The sequence below is a fragment of the Haematobia irritans genome, chromosome 1, assembly GCF_050003625.1.
Source record: "Haematobia irritans isolate KBUSLIRL chromosome 1, ASM5000362v1, whole genome shotgun sequence".
Lineage (NCBI taxonomy): Eukaryota > Metazoa > Arthropoda > Insecta > Diptera > Muscidae > Haematobia > Haematobia irritans.
The window spans coordinates 81,954,580-81,976,106 of record NC_134397.1 but is presented as its reverse complement, the minus strand read 5'-3'; the positions used below and the strand labels follow the sequence as shown (position 1 = coordinate 81,976,106).

At 32.4% G+C, this 21,527-nt stretch overlaps 1 protein-coding gene across 8 annotated transcripts in view; it reads left to right on the top strand.

The window, feature by feature from the left end:
• Gfat1 (Glutamine:fructose-6-phosphate aminotransferase 1) overlaps positions 1-21,527 on the top strand; it is a 104,112-nt gene that overhangs the window by 15,678 nt on the left and 66,907 nt on the right. For all 8 annotated transcript variants that reach the window (XM_075290973.1, XM_075290968.1, XM_075290970.1 and 5 more), the window contains exon 2: positions 13,963-14,040. In XM_075290973.1, coding sequence (XP_075147088.1) covers positions 14,034-14,040 — 7 coding nt within the window. In that variant the 5' untranslated portion in view covers positions 13,963-14,033. The remainder of the gene's footprint in view (positions 1-13,962; positions 14,041-21,527) is intronic.

Below are 21,527 nucleotides of genomic sequence, written 5' to 3'. Positions count from 1 at the left end.
TTCGGGCTATTCCGGCCGAAATGCTCGAAAAAGTTGCCCAAAATTGGACTTTCCGAATGGACCACCTAAGACGCAGCCGCGGTCAACATTTAAATGAAATTATCTTCAAAAAGTAAATGTCATGGACCAATCTAACGTTTCAAATAAAGAACCGATGAGATTTTGCAAACTTTATGCGTTTTTTTTTAAAAAAAGTTATCAAGCTCTTAACAAATCACCCTTTAGATAGGGTCACGAAAAAAAGTTGATGCGGAAATGGGCATCATAGGGGTATACGAAGCGAAATAAAAATATTAAAAATCAAATTTGACGTCGGAGTCAAAAATGACCAATGCACGAAATATAGCCTATTATCAACAACGATATGCCTTTCTTTTCGATCGGACTTCAAATGACGACACAGCACAATAAATTGTATTTCGGGGGGTCGTAGGGTGCACGAAAAAAAAGTTTTGGTGTTCCGAAATTGTCTTCGAATATGCTACAAAACTGGGGGGTGACCGCATCAACTTTTTTTTTCCTTTAGGCCGTAACCCTATCTAGTACACAAACTTGATCTATCGAAATTTCATTTAATTTTTGCGATATATTAAAAAATTGAAATTATAACTGATACTTCAAAGTAAAAAATGTTTTCGTAATATCAAAAAAAAAAAAAACAAAAAAACAAAAAAAAAACTGAACCAAAACTGCAAAATCCTTAATATAAGTCTTTGCATATATTTGAAGCTTTTTATATTTCATCCAAGGATATAATATCACAGTTAAATTACTTTACTTTAAGGAAAATTTCCCTTAATTCAAAGAACGCGAATTTCAAAGATTCATGCCCTAAACTTACAGAAGGCATTTTTAAATTAATGATTATAAACTTTCCTTTAATAAAAATTTCTTTATTTTAAAGAAATTTGTCCTTAATACTGTATAAATTGTGTGACCTAAAGTTTACATGAGATGTGATAATCCACAGTTGATTTTTTTTTGTGTTTGGTCGAAACTTTGATTATATCCATTACATGGTTGATGTATATTCAAAATGAATCCACTCCTACGAGCACATTTATGCACAACAGAATATATCGCTCAAGTACTTTGCTGATGTCTTTCGTTGTCTCGCTATCTTAATTCCCTTATCACTTTCTAGCTCTCTCACATTCTGACATTTCCAAAGACATATGTTATATGTTTACCAAAAATTTCTAAATTAATAAATATTTGCATTCACACATATTATATTAGAAAAAAATTTCATGTTACGAACATAATATGTTCTAACAGTACAACATATGTAGCAAATATTTTATACTAATTTATGAGAATTATGTGCTTGCACTTACTCGTACATATAAGGTGCTGAAAAATTGAGCACCAAACACATATTTTCGTAATCGCAAAATTTTCGTTTGTCGCCATGTCCGGGAGTATCGAGAGTTTTTTTTTCAGAAGAAAAATAAATTATTGCGATTCCGAATATCGGACCATGGTATCATATCTATCCATCTACCTTTATATTTCTTGTTTCTATTCCATGTTCCATTTGCCATCGTAAGAATAAAATGATCCAACCTAATACAAATTTGTGCGTTCGTATATCTTTATATAGTAGACTCTCCAAGTTATAGCATTTGTTTACATATTTATTTAATTGCTTACGGAAATGGGACTTTTTGTTGATAAGGAAAACAAGAAAGTGGGTGGCACTATGCAGTGGAGAACGCAAATATTTGTTGTAGGTCTAAATAGGGCTATTGTCCCTAATCTGTGATAGGGAATAAATAATAGAGATTGCATAGTGGCGTAACAAAATTGAGTATGAGAAAGTAGATGAGTTTTATTTTTATACAATAATTGGAAGTGAGTAGCGAAGAGACAAATTGACAACTATCAGTAAAAACAAATTTATTGTTTGTAAAAAAGATAAATAAAATCAATTATTAACTGAAATATATTTAAAAAACAATTCGCTGGGTGTTATCTTCATTTAATGGCACCTGCCAATGTTGCCAACATAGGTTAGTAGGATCATTTCCAATAATTGACAAGACCGCATAAAAACGGCAAATAGATTGATACCTAGGATCACTGATCTTTCAATATGTATATCCCCATGTAACTCCTTTCTTCTGAGAAGGATTTTTAATTTTCGGGATAAAATTATTTGAACGATTAACCAAGAGGAAATTAATTATCTATATATTTGTGAATTGAAAACATAAATAATAAATGAGGATTCAAAAAATTGGGCAATTAAACAATAGTGGGAATCCCATACACACAGAGAAGGATTATGGTCACCTGGGAGCCACCGTGGTGCAATGGTTAGCATGCCCGCCTTGCATACACAAGGTCGTGGGTTCGATTCCTGCTTCGACCGAACACCAAAAATTTTTCAGCGGTGGATTACCCCACCTCAGAAATTCTGGTGACATTTCTGAGGGTTTCAAAACTTCTCTGAGTGGTTTCACTGCTATAGGAAGGAGGTCGCTTGTCATTGAGCTTAACATGGAATCGGGCAGCACTCAGTGATAAGAGAGAAGTTCACCAATGTGGTATCACAATGGACTGAATAGTCTAAGTGAGCCTGATACATCGGGTTGCCACTTAACCTAACCTAACCTATGGTCACCTCAAACATATTTCAAGAGCAAAATGTTATTTTTGGACGGGAAACATGGAACATGTTTGTTACAACCATGCTATTTTATAGAAAACATGTACACGGACGAAAAATATTATTTTTCATATGTTTGGGTGTAAAAATTATATGTTCTGAACTCAAATGTTTAACACAATATTTTTAAGTGCAAGCATATAATGTTCATAAACTAGCATAACATGTTTGGGACATACATGTTAATATGTTAGAACATATTGTGTTTGGGACATAAACTGTTTGTAAATATAATATGCTTATATGCACACATATATTAATTTAGAAATAGCCTATAAACATATATGTGTTTAGAAAGAGAGACCTAGAGAGTATGCTGCAAGTAAAATAGTGGAAGTAACCAATTGGAGCCTTAAAAATATATCCATACAAAAAAATTTCATTAAAATTTTTTTATACATTTCATAATTTTTTTTGTACCAGTGTATGCCCTAAGGTGAAACATAATATGTTTGAACAATACGAACAATATTTTGTTTGGACCAATCCTGAAAATATATATGCTTGAAGCAAAATGTGTTTGGGGTATATTTTACAGAATCGATTTTTTTGAGGGTGCATCTGTATAGGAGACTATGCATATATTTTCAACATCGACAACCATGGTGACCAAAGTGAATTATACCACTATGTTTACAAGGACTTTAAAATAAAACCAATTTTTACTAACGTTATATTTGACAGTAATAGAATATGATTTTTTTTGTTTTATTTCTTCGTTTTATGGTAAAATAAATGGATTTAATGAAATTCTAAAGTTTTTGCTTCATTTAATTTACCGACTGCATTACTAAATACACATGTGTAAGCATAGCAATGCACTTGAATATTTTATGCAATAAAATTAATTTTCATTATAAATCATTTCGAACACAATTTTATTTAGATTAAATTAAATATTATTCAATGACAATGAAATAAATTACCAACAATATTATATTATGTTGGCGTTGTATTTTTTTATAAAAAGTGCACGTTAAACGGTGATGTTAATTATTATAAATGGCTATATGCACATGTAATTTGTACTTATGTTTTATGGTTAAAGGGTCAAAGTTTATTACATTTTCTGATTTCAATATAAATAAAAAAATGGGAAAATAATATTGATAATAATGCAACAAAGGGAATATTAATCAGCATACACATTTTGTGGTTTAAAACGTCAAAAAATGAGAATGACAAAACATACGTATAACTTATTTGAACATTAATTAATGGAAAAGAATTAGGTGTTTATTTTTTCATAGCCATGTTTTGTGAACATTACCATAAAAAAAGTGAGTTGCCCTATAATCGGATTCGTAATTTCTTTCCGCTACATACTGTAACGTAAAAAGACGTTGAAGCCTAGGTTATAGAGGGGGTGTGAGCGATATAAAAGGACCAAAGAGCTGCAGGAAATTTACAAACTAGAAATGTATTTTTATACTTTACGCTATAGAATTTTTGAAGTTCGTTTCTAGAACTGCATTGAAAAAAGCTTGCCCAAACGTTTTGTTTTTACACTAATGATTTTGGTATTTATTCCGAGACAAAAAAGCGCAGACATGAAGTAAGGATACTTTTAAGACACAATTCTCTTTTAAATTTGAGTTTTGAGTACTTGATACTAGGACACAAATTTCAATTTATTCGTTTTTCTTTTTTTTCATGTGCTTTTAAAGTCATTTCAAATAGTGTTAACGAAAACTTAAATAACCAAATTCCATTTCAAATAGAAATTATGCTATGATTCAAGAACGTCTTTCAAATAAAATATTGAAAAACATTTTCTATTTTTGGAACGTTTTTTGCTTCTGAACTCAAGACACAAAAATTCAAAAAAAAAAAATAAAGATTTCATTAATTTCTAAGAATTTTTCTGATTTATTGAAGCGAAGTTGACCTTAGTCAAACAAAATTTTCTTTTGTGTAATGGTAGCTAGTTTTAAATCGAATCACTTAGCTGTGATTTATTTGATAAGCAAAATTCACATTCGTATTTTAAGCACTCAAAAAAAGTTAACCTTTTATTTCATTAAAGCCGATTTAATTCTATTTTAGTTCATGGAATTATTACGTTATAAGAAAGTTTTCTTTTTATCCCTTTATCCCATGACTTTAATAATTATTTGCGTACGTTAGTTAATCTGGTTGGTTCAACAAAAGAAAATAATCGAGTAGATTCAGCGGTTAAAACTAGAAGTGCCCATCTGTAATAGGTACTTTTAGTTAATGGCATCTCAATGGACTTAATAGTCTAAGTGAGCCTGAAAATAAATCGGGCTGCCACTTTAATCTAACCTAATTACTTCACATTGGGAAACAAATCCTAATTAATCACTTTTTGACCTTTGTTCATCATGTAATATGGAAGTTCTTCATAAGCATTTTAACCACAACTAAAATTCCGATTTCTACTCGATTTAAAGTACACTAAAAAAAACTAAACCTCTATTTCACTAAAGCCACTTTAACTTTGTTTTAGTTCATGAAATTTAGTTCATGAAAGTTTTATTTACTCTAATAATTTGTTGTTCGTTACCCAGCAAAAAAGCGTCGCCAAAAAAAAGTAATGAAAATGTTCTTTTTGGATCCGGAAGTAGTGCAAAATTGACGCAGAAGCGATGAATTTAAAATGGGCCTGTCATAGGACGGAAGTCCTCCATTTCAACTTCTTATTTAGATGTTTTGGATCAATGTTTGGATGTAAATTAAAAAATTCTGTGATATTTTGCCAAATAAATAATTTTTATGATTTTTTATAATTTTTAATGGATTCTGCCTTTGGAAGAACTTCCAAATTTTTTGCTGGGTAGTTAAATGAACTAAAAACGAGAACAAATTATGCACAAATGAAGCATAAGGATTTACTAAATTCGTACTTCTTACAAAATAGTTCATAATTTCTTTAAATTTGTAAATTTTACTACAAATGCGCCCATCTTCAACATGACACTAAAGACATTCTTGCAATTTTGAACTCCAATTTTTGCCATCAAACTACAAAATTTCCTTTAACGAGTGAAAAAATTAATTATATCTACTAAATGTTTACTTTTAATATTAACTTATTTTTGTGATGTCAGCGTTTGTAACACTGTTTCGTTAAAATTTTCTAAAAGTAATCTAAATTTTCTAAAATAAACAAATATTTTTTCTTCCTGTCAGTGCATAAATAATGTCATTCCATAACGACATCATAAACAAGTAAAGAAAGTCTAAAGTCGGGCGGGGCCGACTATATTATACCCTGCACCACTTTGTAGATCCACATTTTCGATACCATACCATATTGGTCCCAAAATTTTTTAGACTTCTACAAAATCTATAGGCTTACAATTTAAGTCGGCTAATGCCCTAGGGTTGAACACAATGTTACAAAAAAATATGGGAAACATTTAAATCTGAAGCAATTTTTATGCAACTTCGCAAAAGTGTATTTATGATTTATTTGTCGAGTATAGCAAATTGGAGCCATTTTTATAATTTTTCGACTTAACAGACGCGATTTTACAAAGAAAATGTTGGTATATTGCCAATTTTTGCCGAAATCAGAAAAACGTATACATGGGAGCTATATCTAAATCTGAACCGATTACAATCAAATTTGGCAATGTTAATTCTACTTCCTGTGCAAGATTTCATCGGATAACAAATTTGACCTCTGTGGTCCTATAAGTCTAAATCGGACAAAAGATATATATGAGAGCTATATCTAAATCTGCACCGATTTCAATCAAATTAAGTACTCTTGACGATACTACTAATTGTACAACTCGTGCAAAATTTTAAGCAAATCAGGGTAAATTTCTGGCTTCTGGGGCCACATAAGTTCATATCGGGTGAAAGATATATATGGGTGCTATATCTGTATCTGAACCGATTTCAATAAAATTTAGCATACTCAACGATAATACTACTTGTATTCCTTGTGCAAAAATTCAAGCAACTCATGGTAAAACTCTGGCTTCTGGTGCCATATAAGTCCATATCTGGCGAAAGATATATGTATATGTGAGCTATATCTAATCTGAACCGATTTTAATTAAATTTTTCACACTTATACTACTATATGATACTACTAATTGTACTCCTCATGCAAAATTTCAAGCAAATGAAGGTAAACCCCTAGCTTCTGGGGTCATATAAGTCCATGTTGGGCGAAAAATATATATGGGAGCTATATCTAAATCTGAACCGATTTCTCCCAAAATCAATAGGGTTCTATCCTGACCCAAAACAGAAACTTGTGCCAAATTTGAGTTCGATTGGACTGTCTGTCTGTGTTCACAGACAGACGGACGGACAGACGAACATGGCTATATTGACTCAGGGACCGATCCTGAGCAATAGTTACTGCCAAAGACATCATATGCCTATCTCGTCTCCTTCTGGGTGTTGCAAACATATGCACTAACTTATAATACCCTGTTCCACAGCGTGACTCAGGGTATATAAATAAATTAAGAAAGGCGTTCCATATTTTTAAAGAATGTTTAGCTTTATAAACAAATTACAAACAAGCATTCAATATAAACTCTCCACGGTTCAATAAAATTTATTTTATGTGACTATGCCTATATTAAAAAGTGACCACCTAAAATTCCTACTATGAAGGTTAGGTTAGGTTAGGTGGCAGCCCGATGTATCATGCTTACTTAGACTATTCAGTCCATTGTGATACCACATTGATGAACTTGTCTCTTCCTACTATGAAAAGTTGATCGAATTTTTGTCAAGTGAAAATTCGTAAAAATTGCATTCATATTTTAAGACTATGAAATGACTGTTGAGCGAGCAAAATAGTAGACTTTACAGTGACCTTGACCTAAAATTTATTGAATAATCTTTAAATCTTTAATTCTATCCCATGAAGATTATTAAAAACTCAGTAGTTATGGTGGCTTTCACTGACGTTGTCTTACTATTAAATATTTCCAATAAATACAAGTAATGTAAAAAATTCTTAAATTCAGCACACCTTTCCCTATTTTCTATTGCACTAGACTAATATTGGATTTGAGAAATTGTAACAACGCATTATGGAAATCTCAATTTAGTTTCATTTTCGCCCGAGGTATTCCCAAAAAAGAGTTCACGTTTTTTTCGGCGTAGTTTGGCATTTCAGGCGATTGAACGAGTTCGTGTGATCTAAAGAAATACTGAAAAGATTTCGAAAAAGCTCCAACAAAATGTTCATATCTTTGAAAATTATCCATCAAATCCCTACGCCAATAAAGATTGCAATCACATACCCAATTTAGCATCTATTTAGAATTCTCAACCCATTTCATCTGCCCATTGATTTTATGCAATGCTGCAATCTATGGTCATTGCTTTGCAGTCCGAAAGTATAAACGATCCCCATAATCATACAAATCTGAATTTCTGCGGTAATTTACATAAACTTAATTTTATTTATTTATTATAAATTCGTACACTCAAAAAAGTGAACCCTATATTTCACTGAAGCCGATTTAATTTTATTTTAGTTCATGGAATTATTACGTTGTAAGAAAGTTTCCATGATTTTAATAATTTGAGTACGTTAATTTTTTGAGTACGTTAGTTAAAATAACTAAAACAGACGAAACAATTATGCACAAATGAAACATTAAGATTAACTAAATTCGGGTCTCCCACAGAATATTTTTCTGTGGGAGACCCGAATTTCTTAAAATCTTGAACTTCGAATGACACTAAAGCCATTTTTGCTATTTATTTTAACTCCAATTTTTTTCTTCATACTTCGAAATTTTCTTTAACATATGAAAAAAATTAATTATGTCTAATAAATTTTCTTGTGTTTGTCGAAAATTATTTACTGAGTTTTGTGAAATCGGCGTGACATCTGCGTTTCTAATACAGTTTAGTTAAAATTTTCTAAAATTAATCTTTATACCCTTCACCACTACTGTGGTACAGGGTATAAAAAGTTTGTGCATTTGTATGTAACGCCAAGAAGGAGTAATCATAGACCAACCTTTTAGTATACGGATCGGCTTAGAATTAAATTCTGAGTCGATTTAGCGATGTCCGTCTGTCTGTCTGTCCGTCTGTCTGTTGATGTATTTTTGTGTGCAAAGTACAGCTCGCAATTTTAGTCCGATTGTCCTAAAATTTGGTATAGGGTCCTGTTTCGTCTCAAAGACGATCCCCATTGATTTTGGAAAAAAATCGGTTCAGATTTAGATATAGCTGCCATATATATTTTTCGCCGATCTGGTCATAATTGGCGTGTATATCAACCGATCTTCCTCACATTCCGTACATCCGAATATTTTATGGGTCTCGAAAAACTTGCGAAATATCAGCCAAATCGGTTCAGATTTAGATATAGCTCCCATATATAGCTTTCGCCCGATTTACACTCATTTTCCCACAGAGGCCAATTTTTAACTCCGATTTAGTTGAAATTATGCATAGGGAGTAGAATTAGCATTGTAAATATGCGTGCCAAATTTGGTTGAAATCGGTTCAGATTTGGATATATCTCCCATATATACCTTTCGCCCGATTTACACTCATATGACCACAGAGGCCAATTTTTAACTCCGATTTAGTTGAAATTTTGCACAGGGAGTAGAATTAGCATTGTAGCCATGCGTGCCACATTTGGTTGAAATCGGTTCAGATTTAGATATAGCTCCCATATATAGCTTTCGCCCGATTTACACTCATATGACCACAGAGGCCAATTTTTAACTCCGATTTAGTTGAAATTTTGCACAGAGAGTAGAATTAGCATTGTTGCTCTGCGTGCCAAATTTGGTTGAAATCGGTTCAGTTTTAGATATAGCTCCAATATATATGTTTTTCTGATTTCGACAAAAATTGTCAAAATACCAACATTTTCCTTGTAAAATCGACACTGCTTAGTCCAAAAGTTGCACAAATGACTTAATTTTCCTAAACTTCTAATACATATATATCGAGCGATAAATCATAAATAAACTTTTGCGAAGCTTCCTTAAAATTGCTTCAGATTTAAATGTTTCACATATTTTTTTACTAATATTGTGTTCCACCCTAGTGCATTAGCCGACTTAAATTTTGAGTCTATAGATTTGTAGAAGTCTATCAAATTCTGTCCAGATCGAGTGATATTTAAATGTATGTATTTGGGACAAACCTTTATATATAGCCCCCAACACATTTGACGGATGTGAAAATTTAGATCTACAAAGTGGTGCAGGGTATAATATAGTCGGCCCCGCCCGACTTTAGACTTTCCTTACTTGTTTTCTTCTAAAACTAACTAAAATTTCACTGTTTTTTCAGTGTATTGTCAGTTAACTTTAACTTATAATGGTTTTTAGTTGATGCCTAATTTCATAACCATTTGAGGAATTTTCGTTCAAGTTTTTTGTTTCACACAATACAATGCTTCACAAAAATTCTACCAATAGTATTACTATAATAGTCATTAATAACTCAATCAATTATTTCTAGAAATCATAGGTTTTGAGGTTTGATTTGCCACAATGGTAGATTTTCATTTAAAATGAAACTCAAAAGAATTTCATATTAATTTTTATTCTCACTAATTGGGGAATTTAATTATGATTTCGTGGAACACAAAGATAAATTCAAACAAATTTCAAGGAGCCGCAATCCTTTCTTGTAATGAGATTATGGTAAATTAATAGACTTGAATACGTGAATATATTTTTATACTACACCGAAAGAATTCTTCTCATTTTTGACAATCAATGTATTCTTAAACAAACGAAACGCACTTTCAAAAATAGCAAAACCCAAACTCATTCCAATTCGAATGTCTGCCTTTCTTACGAATGGGTTTTTGTTCGATATTTAGGAACAGGGTATTAATTTAAATATATGCCCTATTCCTGTATATCGAACGAAAACCCCTTCGAAAGAAAGGCAGTCGTTCGAATTCGAATGAATATGGGGTTTCTCTATTTTTGAAAGTTCATTTCGTTTGTATGAGAATACATTGATTATCAAAAATGAGTATTTATATTATCAAAAACAAGTAAGTAAAGTAGAAAGTCGGGCGGGGCCGACTATATCATACCCTAAACCACCATTACTGAATTAGTAATCGTAAGCATTTGTGGGGTAACATTGATATAGGTCTGGGAGATAAACCGCAGTTGCATATTTAAGAAAATTAAGGGGTACATGTTTATGGGTACTTTGTCTCAATCTGACTATAGCTCATCGTCAGTGTTGCCAGGGAAAATGTTCGGTTTACCCTACAAGAACAAAAAAAGTTCCCTACTTTCCCATACATTCCCAAACAATTTTCCCTACAATATTTTTCGTTAAGTTTAAACAAATTTTACAAAATAAAAATGTTGCTTAGTACTTTATTACCTTAAAACATGAAAATGCAACGTATATAACATAGAAAAAAAATTTGTATTACCACCACGGTTGCCACAGTTGGTAGAATTCTACCAAAAATAGTAATTTTATTGGTTAAATCTCTATAGAAATAAAATTTTGAGAAAAGTTTCTATAAACAACATTTTTTGAGAAATTTTTCTATAGAAATAAAATTTTGATAATAAATTCTATAGAAATAAAATTTTGGGAAAATTTCCATAGAAATAAGATTTTGAGAAAATTGTTTATATAAATAATATTTTGAAAAAAAAAAATTCTATACAAATACAATTTTGACAAAATTTTCTATAGCAATAAAATGTTGACAAAATTTTCTACAGGAATAAAGTTTTGACAAAAATTTCTATAGAAATATTTGTTTGGTAAATTTGTGGTAATTTGTGGTAATCTTCAAATTTTGTTAGATTTTTTTTGGCACGAGTGGTAACTGTTGTTGCCACAATTTGTCAAAGATCAAGCCTTGCGGGTTCTAATTTCCTCCTCTACAGTCACCAAAATGTAAAAATTATTACAAATTGTGCTGAGTGAAAATGTCCCTACATTGTGGCCCTACTTCTTACAAGACGCTAAATATTAGAAAAAACTACATATAGGAAATTTCCCCTAGTTCTAGCAACACTGGCTGTAGTTGATATTGCACCTACGGGGTTAGTATGGTACTAATATTAAGCTCATTGTTAAAAAAGAGAAAAGTAGTGTGGGTAATAAATCCAAATTTGTAAAAATCGAGCAATATTCTTATTAAAGTGCTAAAAGTACGTATAAATACGATCGCCTAGTATATCAAAATTTGAAATTTGAGTAACATTGGTTAATAAATAAGAGTATTATGGCCAAATTTGGGAAAATCGAGCGATGCATATATATGGAAGCTATATGTAAATCTAAACCAATTTGCATAATATTTTGCGGGTTTGATTAATATCACAAAAAAAAATTGAGTAAGATCAGTTAAGAAATGAGGCCTTTATGGTCAAACAAAAAGTTATTAGGGACAAATTTTTCAAAATCGGGCAATACATATATGTGAGCTATATCTACATCTGAACCGATTTCGATGAAATTTTGCACATACCGTTAGTACTACAGAGGACTGGACCTAGCCAACTTTGAGTAAGATCGGAAAATAAATATGGGTTCTATGGCCAAATTTGGGAAAATCGGGCGGTACATATATATGGGAGCTATGGCTAAATCTGAACCGATTTCGATGAATTTTTGCACATATAGTTAGTGCTATAGAGGATTACATGTAGCCAACTTTGAGTAAGATCGGTTGACAAATAAGAGTTTTATGACCTAATTTGGCAAAATCGGGCGATACTTATATATGGGAGCTATATCTGAATCTGAACCGATTTCGATGAAATTTCGCAGACTTAAAGGGTGATGCAGAAGATTATTTTGCGCTAAATTTGACGACGATCGGTTAGTAAAAAAGTGCAACGTGACCCCATTTGTCGAAATCGGGCGATACATATATATGGGAGCTATATCTAAATTTGATCCGATTTCTTCCAAATTCAATAGCGTTCGTCCTTATGCCCAAGAAACTCCCTGTAGCAAATTTCATCCAAATCGGTTATATATGGACAGACGGACCAAGCGCTAGATCGACTAAGGAGGTGATTCTGAGTCGATCGGTATATATTTTATGGGGTCTAAAATCAATATTTCTGGTAAGCACATTTTTTGGCAGATCAAACTTATTATACCCTGACCACTATGTGGTTTAGGGTATAATGAGTATTTATATAACATAATCCACCGATGAAAATTTTTTTGGAGTTTGTTGGAAACTGGGAATGAATCCATGATCCATGCAAGGCGGGCATGCTATCCATGACACATGAATGACACATTCCTTTTAAAGTTCAGTTTTGCGTAAAAAGTATTGACAAAAACTTAAATTTCCAAATTCAGACTCGAAATTGTGCTATATTTCAAGTAAAACGCGTATTTAAAATAAAGTGTTGACAGACATCTCCTCTTTTTGAACGTTTTCTTGCTTTGTAATCAAGATACACGATAAAAGCCAACAAATTTTAAGACGATTTCATTAGTTTTGACAAAAATGTTCAGACTTATTAAAGTCTGAAGTTTGGCCTTAGTCAAACAAAACTTTATTTCATGTAAAGATACCCATTGTTAGACCGAATGACTGAACTTTAAGGCCAAAACGACTTCATTGAAAAGATTATCGACTTTTGGAAAAAAAAAAATAAATATCAGAGAAATGCGTTTGCTGTGATAAGCAAAATTCGCATTCGTATTTTAAGGACATGAACTCTTTGGCCTCACGACAATATTTTTTCTGTGTGATTTCTTTTTTCGTCCTCTTCCTTATGTAGTTTTCGCCTTTTAGTTAGAACAACAAAGAAACAAAAGAGATAAATAAAACTTCTCAATAAAACATACTCGAGATCAATATTGTCCACTTAGCTCTTATGGCTACATCAATTTGGATAATTTTTTAATGTTTAACATCTTGACTTTGCATTGAATTGTCATTTACAGATAATAACAATTGTGTAGTGCATATTTGAAAACGTAATTTACAAATTATTTGCCATCTGCTTGTTACGTATCAAACATAAACATGGATATTTACAACCTTAATGGCCGGAATACGCAAACCACAGTCCATTGCTAAGAATGCGAATGAAACTCAAGTCAAACGTAACAATGGTAATGAGACCTTTTAAAGACGAAAACAAATCCACTTGTCCGTGTGCCGTCTCCGTCGTCGTTGCTGTTATCGCCGACGCCATCATTCCGTCGAATGACCGTTTTAACGGAGGCAATTAAACAAATTGTTTTTCTTAAAATTAAATTCAGTCCAAACAGCTATGATCCAATGATGAGGATGGCCGATGATAATACCCTTTTTTCTTTGTTTTAACATTCCCTTTAATTTCTTTTATTTGCAGATTGTTGAAACTCATTTCGGAGGAATTAATTGAATACTCACTGCTGAACACACTACGTAGAGCTCGGCAAAATGTGCGGTAAGTACAACGGAGTCAAGCAACAAAAACACCATCAAGTTTTTAATTTCAATGCAAAACAACAGCAAACCGATATGGTATTTAAACGTGTACGGCCATCACAAATTTTTAATTAATGGCAAAATAATGAAATGACAAAATTAGTTTCGCTTCAGGGTAAACTGTGAATGAACACATCACAGATGAATTAAGTGGAAATTCTATTCACTCTCAAAGTCTATTTAAAAATTCGCAAAATATCGATGCGGCGGCAGAACATGAATCTTTGATAAATTAATTAGGGCATTAAAAATCAAATCAAATATTCGTCAGGTACATTTCAATTATTTAGTTGTTTCAATTTCTGTCTTTAATTAAGAAAACTATTAATGTTAGATTGTCAAGGTTGCGATAGTAGAAAGGATGTTCCATAGTTTTCAAAATGTATCACACTCAAACAAAAATTTTACTTGAATTCAACGATTCTTAGGGATTGTGGTATTGATTCCTACACTCAAAGTTTACTTGGATCCAAAAATTTTGACATTTCCTTAAGGATATTGGTATTGATTCCGAGCCAGATATGCGGCTTCTTTAAAATAAAGATATTTTTTACCGGCCCGGCTCGGTATGGGCTTAAATCTAGGATCCATAAAATTACGATGTCTTTAAATCAAAATGTGTTTGAGGAAAATGTTCCTTAGTTCAAAGACATACGACTTTAACGGAGGGACGCAAGTTTCCAAAATTTCTGTCCTAAACTTAATGACAATTTTTCTTTTTTGATGCACAGAATACAAACTTTATTTTAATTTAATTTCCATTATTGTAAAGAAATGTGTCCTAAATATTTTGTAAATTGCGCATCCTTAAATTTAGGTTGCATAATTTGTAATATCACGTAATTATTTTTTCAGTGTAGCCAAAGATACCGCCTTTTTAATCTAGGGCTTATGTAAAATTAGGATACATATCACAGTTATAGAACTTTCACTCTCTTTTTGCGATATATACCTTTTAACTTACAAATAAATGTCAATTTAAAAATTCATATTATAACAGATACTTCAAAGCAAAAAATGTTTTCTTAGTTTCAATACAACTTCAATACAAGTATTTAAACTATTTTTGAAGTTTTTCTATATTATGACTACGTATTCTAGAGAACGGCTGCGATCTACCGCAACCGACCAGTGTATTTAGTAAACACCAACATTTGCAATCTTAAAACACCAATTGGTAAAAAAATTCAACCACCAATATCCAATGCAACCGACGTCTGTCTGTGTTTGTTAGTATGAGTGATGGTCTCTCGAAAACACCGTAGTAAACAGTGCTGCCGCTAGTGAAAAATTGAGTGAAGTAGATTTTGGAAAAAAGTGGAGTAGATTGAATAAAATTGAAGTAGCATACATTTTTGAAAACAAAACAATAGAATTCAATTTATTATACCCTCCACCATAAGATGGGGATATATTAACTTTGTCATTCCGTTTGTAACACATCGAAATATTGCTCTAAGACCCCATAAAGTACACGCAGAGAAGGAATATGATCACCTCAAACATGTTTCAAGAGCAAAATGTTATTTTTGTATGGTGACCATGTAACATGTTTGTCACTAAAATGTTATTTTATCGTCAAATATAAACTGCTTGCCGAAATCAGATACATGATTTCCGAGAAAATAACATGGTTGCGAAAACCATGTTACATGGTCACCACCCAAAAATAACATTTTGCTCTTAAAACATGTTTGAGGTGATCATATTCCTTCTCTGGGTGTATATATTCTGGGTCGTGGTGAAATTCTGAGTCGATCTGACCATGTCCGCCCATCCGTCTGTTGAAATCACGCTAACTTCCGAACGAAAGAAGCTATCGACTTGAAACTTGGCACAAGCAGTTGTTATTGATGTAGGTCGGATGGTATTGCAAATGGGCCATATCGGTCCACTTTTACGTATAGCCCCCATATAAACGGACCATTAAATTTGGCTCGCGGGGATTCTAAGAGAAGCAAATTTCATCCGATCCAGCTGAAATTTGGTACATGGTTTCAGCATATGATCTCTAACAACCATGCAAAAATTGGTCCACATCGGTTCATTATTATATGTAGCCCCCATATTAACTGATCCCCCGATTTGGCTTGCGGAGCCTCTAAGAGAACCAAATTTCATCCAATCCGGCTGAAATTTGGTACATGGTGTAAGTATATGGTCTCTAACAACTATGCAAAAATTGGTATACATCGGTTAATAATTCAATGATTAAAACCGCTATGTTCATCGTAATTAATGGAATAGGAAAAACAATTAGGTAATATGGGGAAAAATTTTAAAATTTGAAGCAGAACAAAAAGTGAAGCAGATTTTTGGAAGAAGGAGTGATGAAGTAAATTTTGTGAAAATGAAGCAAAATACTTCGATTGAAGTAGTAGCGGCAGCACTGGTACACCCTCAAAAAAATCGCTTCTCTAACATATGTTCCAAACATATTTTGCAGGAAGCATATATATTATTGGATACTGCGGAAACATTAATATGTTTGTTTTATGTGAAGATATTGTATGTTTGGAAGCATTTTGAGCCCAAAAATATTATATGCTTGGAAGAATTCTCCCCAAAGAAGATTGTGGTCATTCCCTCACATAATTTTCATTTCCAAGAATTTTTTTAGTTCTTGGCCTCTTTTTCTGTAATACAAATAATGTTGAAGAAATTATTTAATTTTATAAATTTTTAAAATTTTACCATTCTCCTGGACGGAGAATCGAACCGAGGACCATAAAGTTTGTAAGCCATCACACTATCCACTGGGCTACGTAGCTGTTATGGCCATCAATAGACAATTACCGTTATAAGTTATATTTATGTAGCATAGTCTGCAGCGCCCATGAGCCGATGCAAACAAAACATTATTTAACAGAAACACACATTTATGTGCCACGTGGAGCAATGGTTAGCATGTCCGCCTTTCATGCAAAGGGTCGTGGGTTCAATCCCTGCGACCATACACCAATTTTTTTTAATTTACACATTTATATTTATACTATATTAAATTTTTATAATGAAACTTCGAAATGTGGGTTATTAAAGATTTACAGTCAGAAACAGTGCTTGATATAAACGAAATGGACTGAGCTTTTGGATAAAATATTATTTTTTTTTATTGGAAAAATAACAATTTTGTAATAAAAAACTCTTTTTGGTATAAAAGTTTGAAATTTTGGAAGGAATTCAAAAACTCTAACAAAAGAAGAACGTGGAGTCGAGTATAAACATACATAAATAATTTTATAATATACACATAAATTTATTTAAGCGTGTACAGTTTTTTACTAGCATTTAAGACCATTTTAAATGCATTTAAAACTTATCGTGTTTTGTACTTAATTTCATTTTTACCTTTAAGGCCGGTATTAAGTTGGCATTATTGCTCTAAAATGACCCTATTTTGCCTTTTACTTTTCTTTAATAATTCATTTTAAAGAAAATAAACTTTTTCAATTATTGTAGCTGCAAAACTCGAACTTAATGTCCGCTTTTATATTTGAAGGTGTCCGTCAAATCTTCTTGGACTACTTATTAATAAAGGGGAACTAAACTTTTTTATAGATTTTACTGTTTAATTTTTCACTGTTTCCTCCTTTTTTCATTTTACTGTCCCAACTCTAAAAAGAGTATAAATTCTAATAAATTAAATAATATTTAGACTTAAGCATATCAAATTTTTGGCCTTGTCATAAAACAGTTTTCCGAAACAACATACAAGCGGTTTCACACAAGTTGCTCTCATTTGATTCTCTCGCTGTGTTATGTTGATATCATTCGTCAACCCTCCCGGTTTCCATCTCTATTTCTTTCTCTATAGTATGTCTCTCTCTCTCTCTGCCGCTCTCTGAATAAAATATCACAACATAAATATGTTTACTCGAAATTTGTAAATGTATATATGTTTACATTCACACATATTAGTTTTATGAAACATTCATGCCCCAAACATAATATATTCTAGCATACTAACATATGTGTCCCAAACATTTAGAGTTAGTTGAGGAACATTACATGTTTGCACTTAAATATATTGTGTTTAAAAATTGTGCCCGAAACACATTTTGTTTATATCGGAACATATGAAAAACATATTTTTCTAACAGTGTAGTAAAGCAATCACACAAATTGGTTACCCATATCTCAGCACTTTGGTATTCTATTATTTGGTACTCTCTCAATTCTCTTGAGCTAATGCGAACTGCTAGTAATTGTTGTTGTTGAGTGCAATCACATTTAAGTGCCAACCTCGTTTTTTGTTTACCGAGCGTTGTTACGATGTCGATTGGTTTAAGATTGCAAGACACTGCATACGAACATTGTTATATACTATTGGTGTTTTTATTCTCGCATTTGTATCAATGTAAAAGATCGCATGGTAATTGGTGTCTTAACATACTAACTGCCACCGTCATTTTGCTGGGTAAGATTGCAATACGAAACAAGTATATACGGCCGTAAGTTCGGCCAGGCCGAAGCTTATGTACCCTCCATCATGGATTGCTTAGAAACTTCTTCTAAACACTGCCATCCACAATCGAATGACCTAAGTTGCGGTAACGCTTGCCGATGGCAAGGTATCTTAAAACCTCCTAACACCATCTTCTAAATTGTATGTAAGTCCATACGTGGTATATATTAAATCAAAAAAGATCGATCCAATACGTATATAATTCAGTTTGAAAAAGTAGAAATAAAATTTTAACAAAATTTTCGATAGAAATAAAATTTTCACAAAATTTTCTATAGAAATAAAAATTTTGACAAAATTTTCTATAGAAAGAAAATTTTGACAAAAATTTCTACAGAAATAAAATTTTAAAACAATTTTCTATAGAAATAAAATCTTGGTAGATTATTTTTGGCTCGAGTGGCAACCATGATTATGAACCGAATAAAATTTGAACAAAATTTTCTATATAAATAAAATTTTGACAAAATTTTTTATAGAAATAAAATTCTGACAATGATGAAAATTTTATTATGAACCGAATAAAATTTTAACAAAATTTTCTCTAGAAATAAAATTTTGACAAAATTTTCTATAGAAATAAAAATTTGGTAGATTATTTTTGGCTCTAGTGGCAACCATGATTATGAACCGATATGGACCAATTTTTGTGTCATTGGATAAATTTTGGTATGGTTGTTAGCGACCATATACTAACACCACGTTCCTAATTTGAACCGGATCGGATGAATTTTGCTCCTCCAAGAGGCTCTGGAGGTCAAATCTGGAGAACGTTTTATATGGGGGCTATATATAATTATGGACCGATATGGACCAATTCTGCCACGGTTGTTAAAGATCATATACTAACACCATGTTCCAAATTACAACCGGATTGGATGAAATTTGCTTCTGTTGGAGACTTCGCAAGCCAAATCTGGGGATCGGTTTATATGGGGGCTATATATAATTATGAACCGATGTGGACCAATTTTTGCATGGTTGTTAGAGACCATATACCAATATAATGTACCAAATTTCAGGCGGATCGGATGAAATTTGCTTCTCTTTGAGGCTCCGCAACCCAAATCTGGGGATCGGTTTATATGGGCGCTATATATAATTATGGACCGATGTGGACCAATTTTTGCATGATTGTTAGAGACCATATACCAACACCATGTACCAAATTTCAGCCGGATCGGATGAAATATGCTTCTCTTAGAGGCTCCACAAGCGAAATCTGGGGATCGGTTTATATGGGGGCTATATATAATTAAGGACCGATATGGACCAATTTTTGCATGGTTGTTAGAGACCATATACCAACACCATATACCAAATTTCAGCCGGATCGGATGAAATTTTCTTCTCTTTGAGGCTCGGCAAGCCAAATCTGGGGATCGGTTTATATGGGGGCTATATATAATTATGGACCGATGTGAACCAATTTTTGCGCGGTTGTTAGAGACCATATACCAACACCATGTAACAAATTTCAGCCGGATCGGATGAAATTTGCTCCTCTTTTAGGCTCCGCAACCCAAATCTGGGGATCGGTTTATATGGGGGCTATATATAATTATGGACCGATGTGGACCAATTTTTGCATGGTTGTTAGAGACCATATACCAACACCATATACCAAATTTCAGCCGGATCGGATGAAATATGCTTCTTTTAGAGGCTCCACAAGCCAAATCTGAGGGTCCCTTTATATGGGGGCTATACGTAAAAGTGGACCGATATGGCCCATTTTCAATACCATCCGACCTACATCGATAACAACTACTTGTGCCAAGTTTCAAGTCGATAGCTTGTTTCGTTCGGAAGTTAGCGTGATTTCAACAGACGGACGGACGGACGGACGGACGGACGGACGGACGGACATGCTTAGATCGACTCAGAATTTCACCACGACCCAGAATATATATACTTTATGGGGTCTTAGAGCAATATTTCGATGTGTTACAAACGGAATGACAAAGTTAATATACCCCCATCCTATGATGGAGGGTATAAAAAGCTACCGGTTGCAGTTCTCTGCTGTATTCCTTTTTTGACATATTGGATTATTTAAAGCTTGCACTGAAAAAAATATTGTCGTGAGGTCAAAGATTTCATGTTATTAAAATACGAATGCAAATTTTGCTTAGCCAGAAGACGCATTTCTCTAATATAAAGTTTTTTCCTTATTCAAAAGTTTTTTGTATTCTCCGCGTCTTTGGCTCGGAATCAATACCAAATTTTTTAAAGTAAAGACAAAATCTTTGGAACCGGGCGTGCTTTTTTTTCAGTGTGTTCTTTGCAAGAGAAGAACTCTTGAACAATATACTCTAATAATTGAAATGTGTAGATCGTCCAAAAAAGGGAACTGATGAGGATGTTGAAATCCGAAAATGCTGTCTTCCCAAACATTTTGGACAACTTTTTTACGTTTCCATACACATAAAAATAACCATATTATATAACCATTATATCATTGTATATATATATATATATATATATATTACGGTACACTAAAAAAGTCGTACCATAAAAAAGTCTCGAATGCGCATCAGGGATGGAAAATGCAGTACTATAGTACTTTTTTCAATACTTTTTCACCCCCGTCAGTACCGTAGCACCCCCGCGAATGATTTAGTACCTTTTGTGTAGAAATTTTTTTTGATATTAAAATATTTTGAGAAAGTCTTTATCAACCTTATTTGCTAATAGTCTTTTACAAATTTGGCAAAACAGACAAGTTCATGGGGGAAGAAAATCTCGATTTTGTAAAAGCCATTGTAAAAAAACACGATTTTATTGAATTTCAAGAATGTTTTAGTCAAAAAAAGCATGCGATTCTATATTATCGATTTTTTATTTCGGTAGAAAATTTTCTCAAAAATTTCTTTCTTTATACAATTTTTGTAAAATGTTATTTCTATAGGACATTTTATCAAAATTTTAGTTCAATAGAAAATTTTGTAAAAATTTTATTTCTATAGAAAATTTTGTAA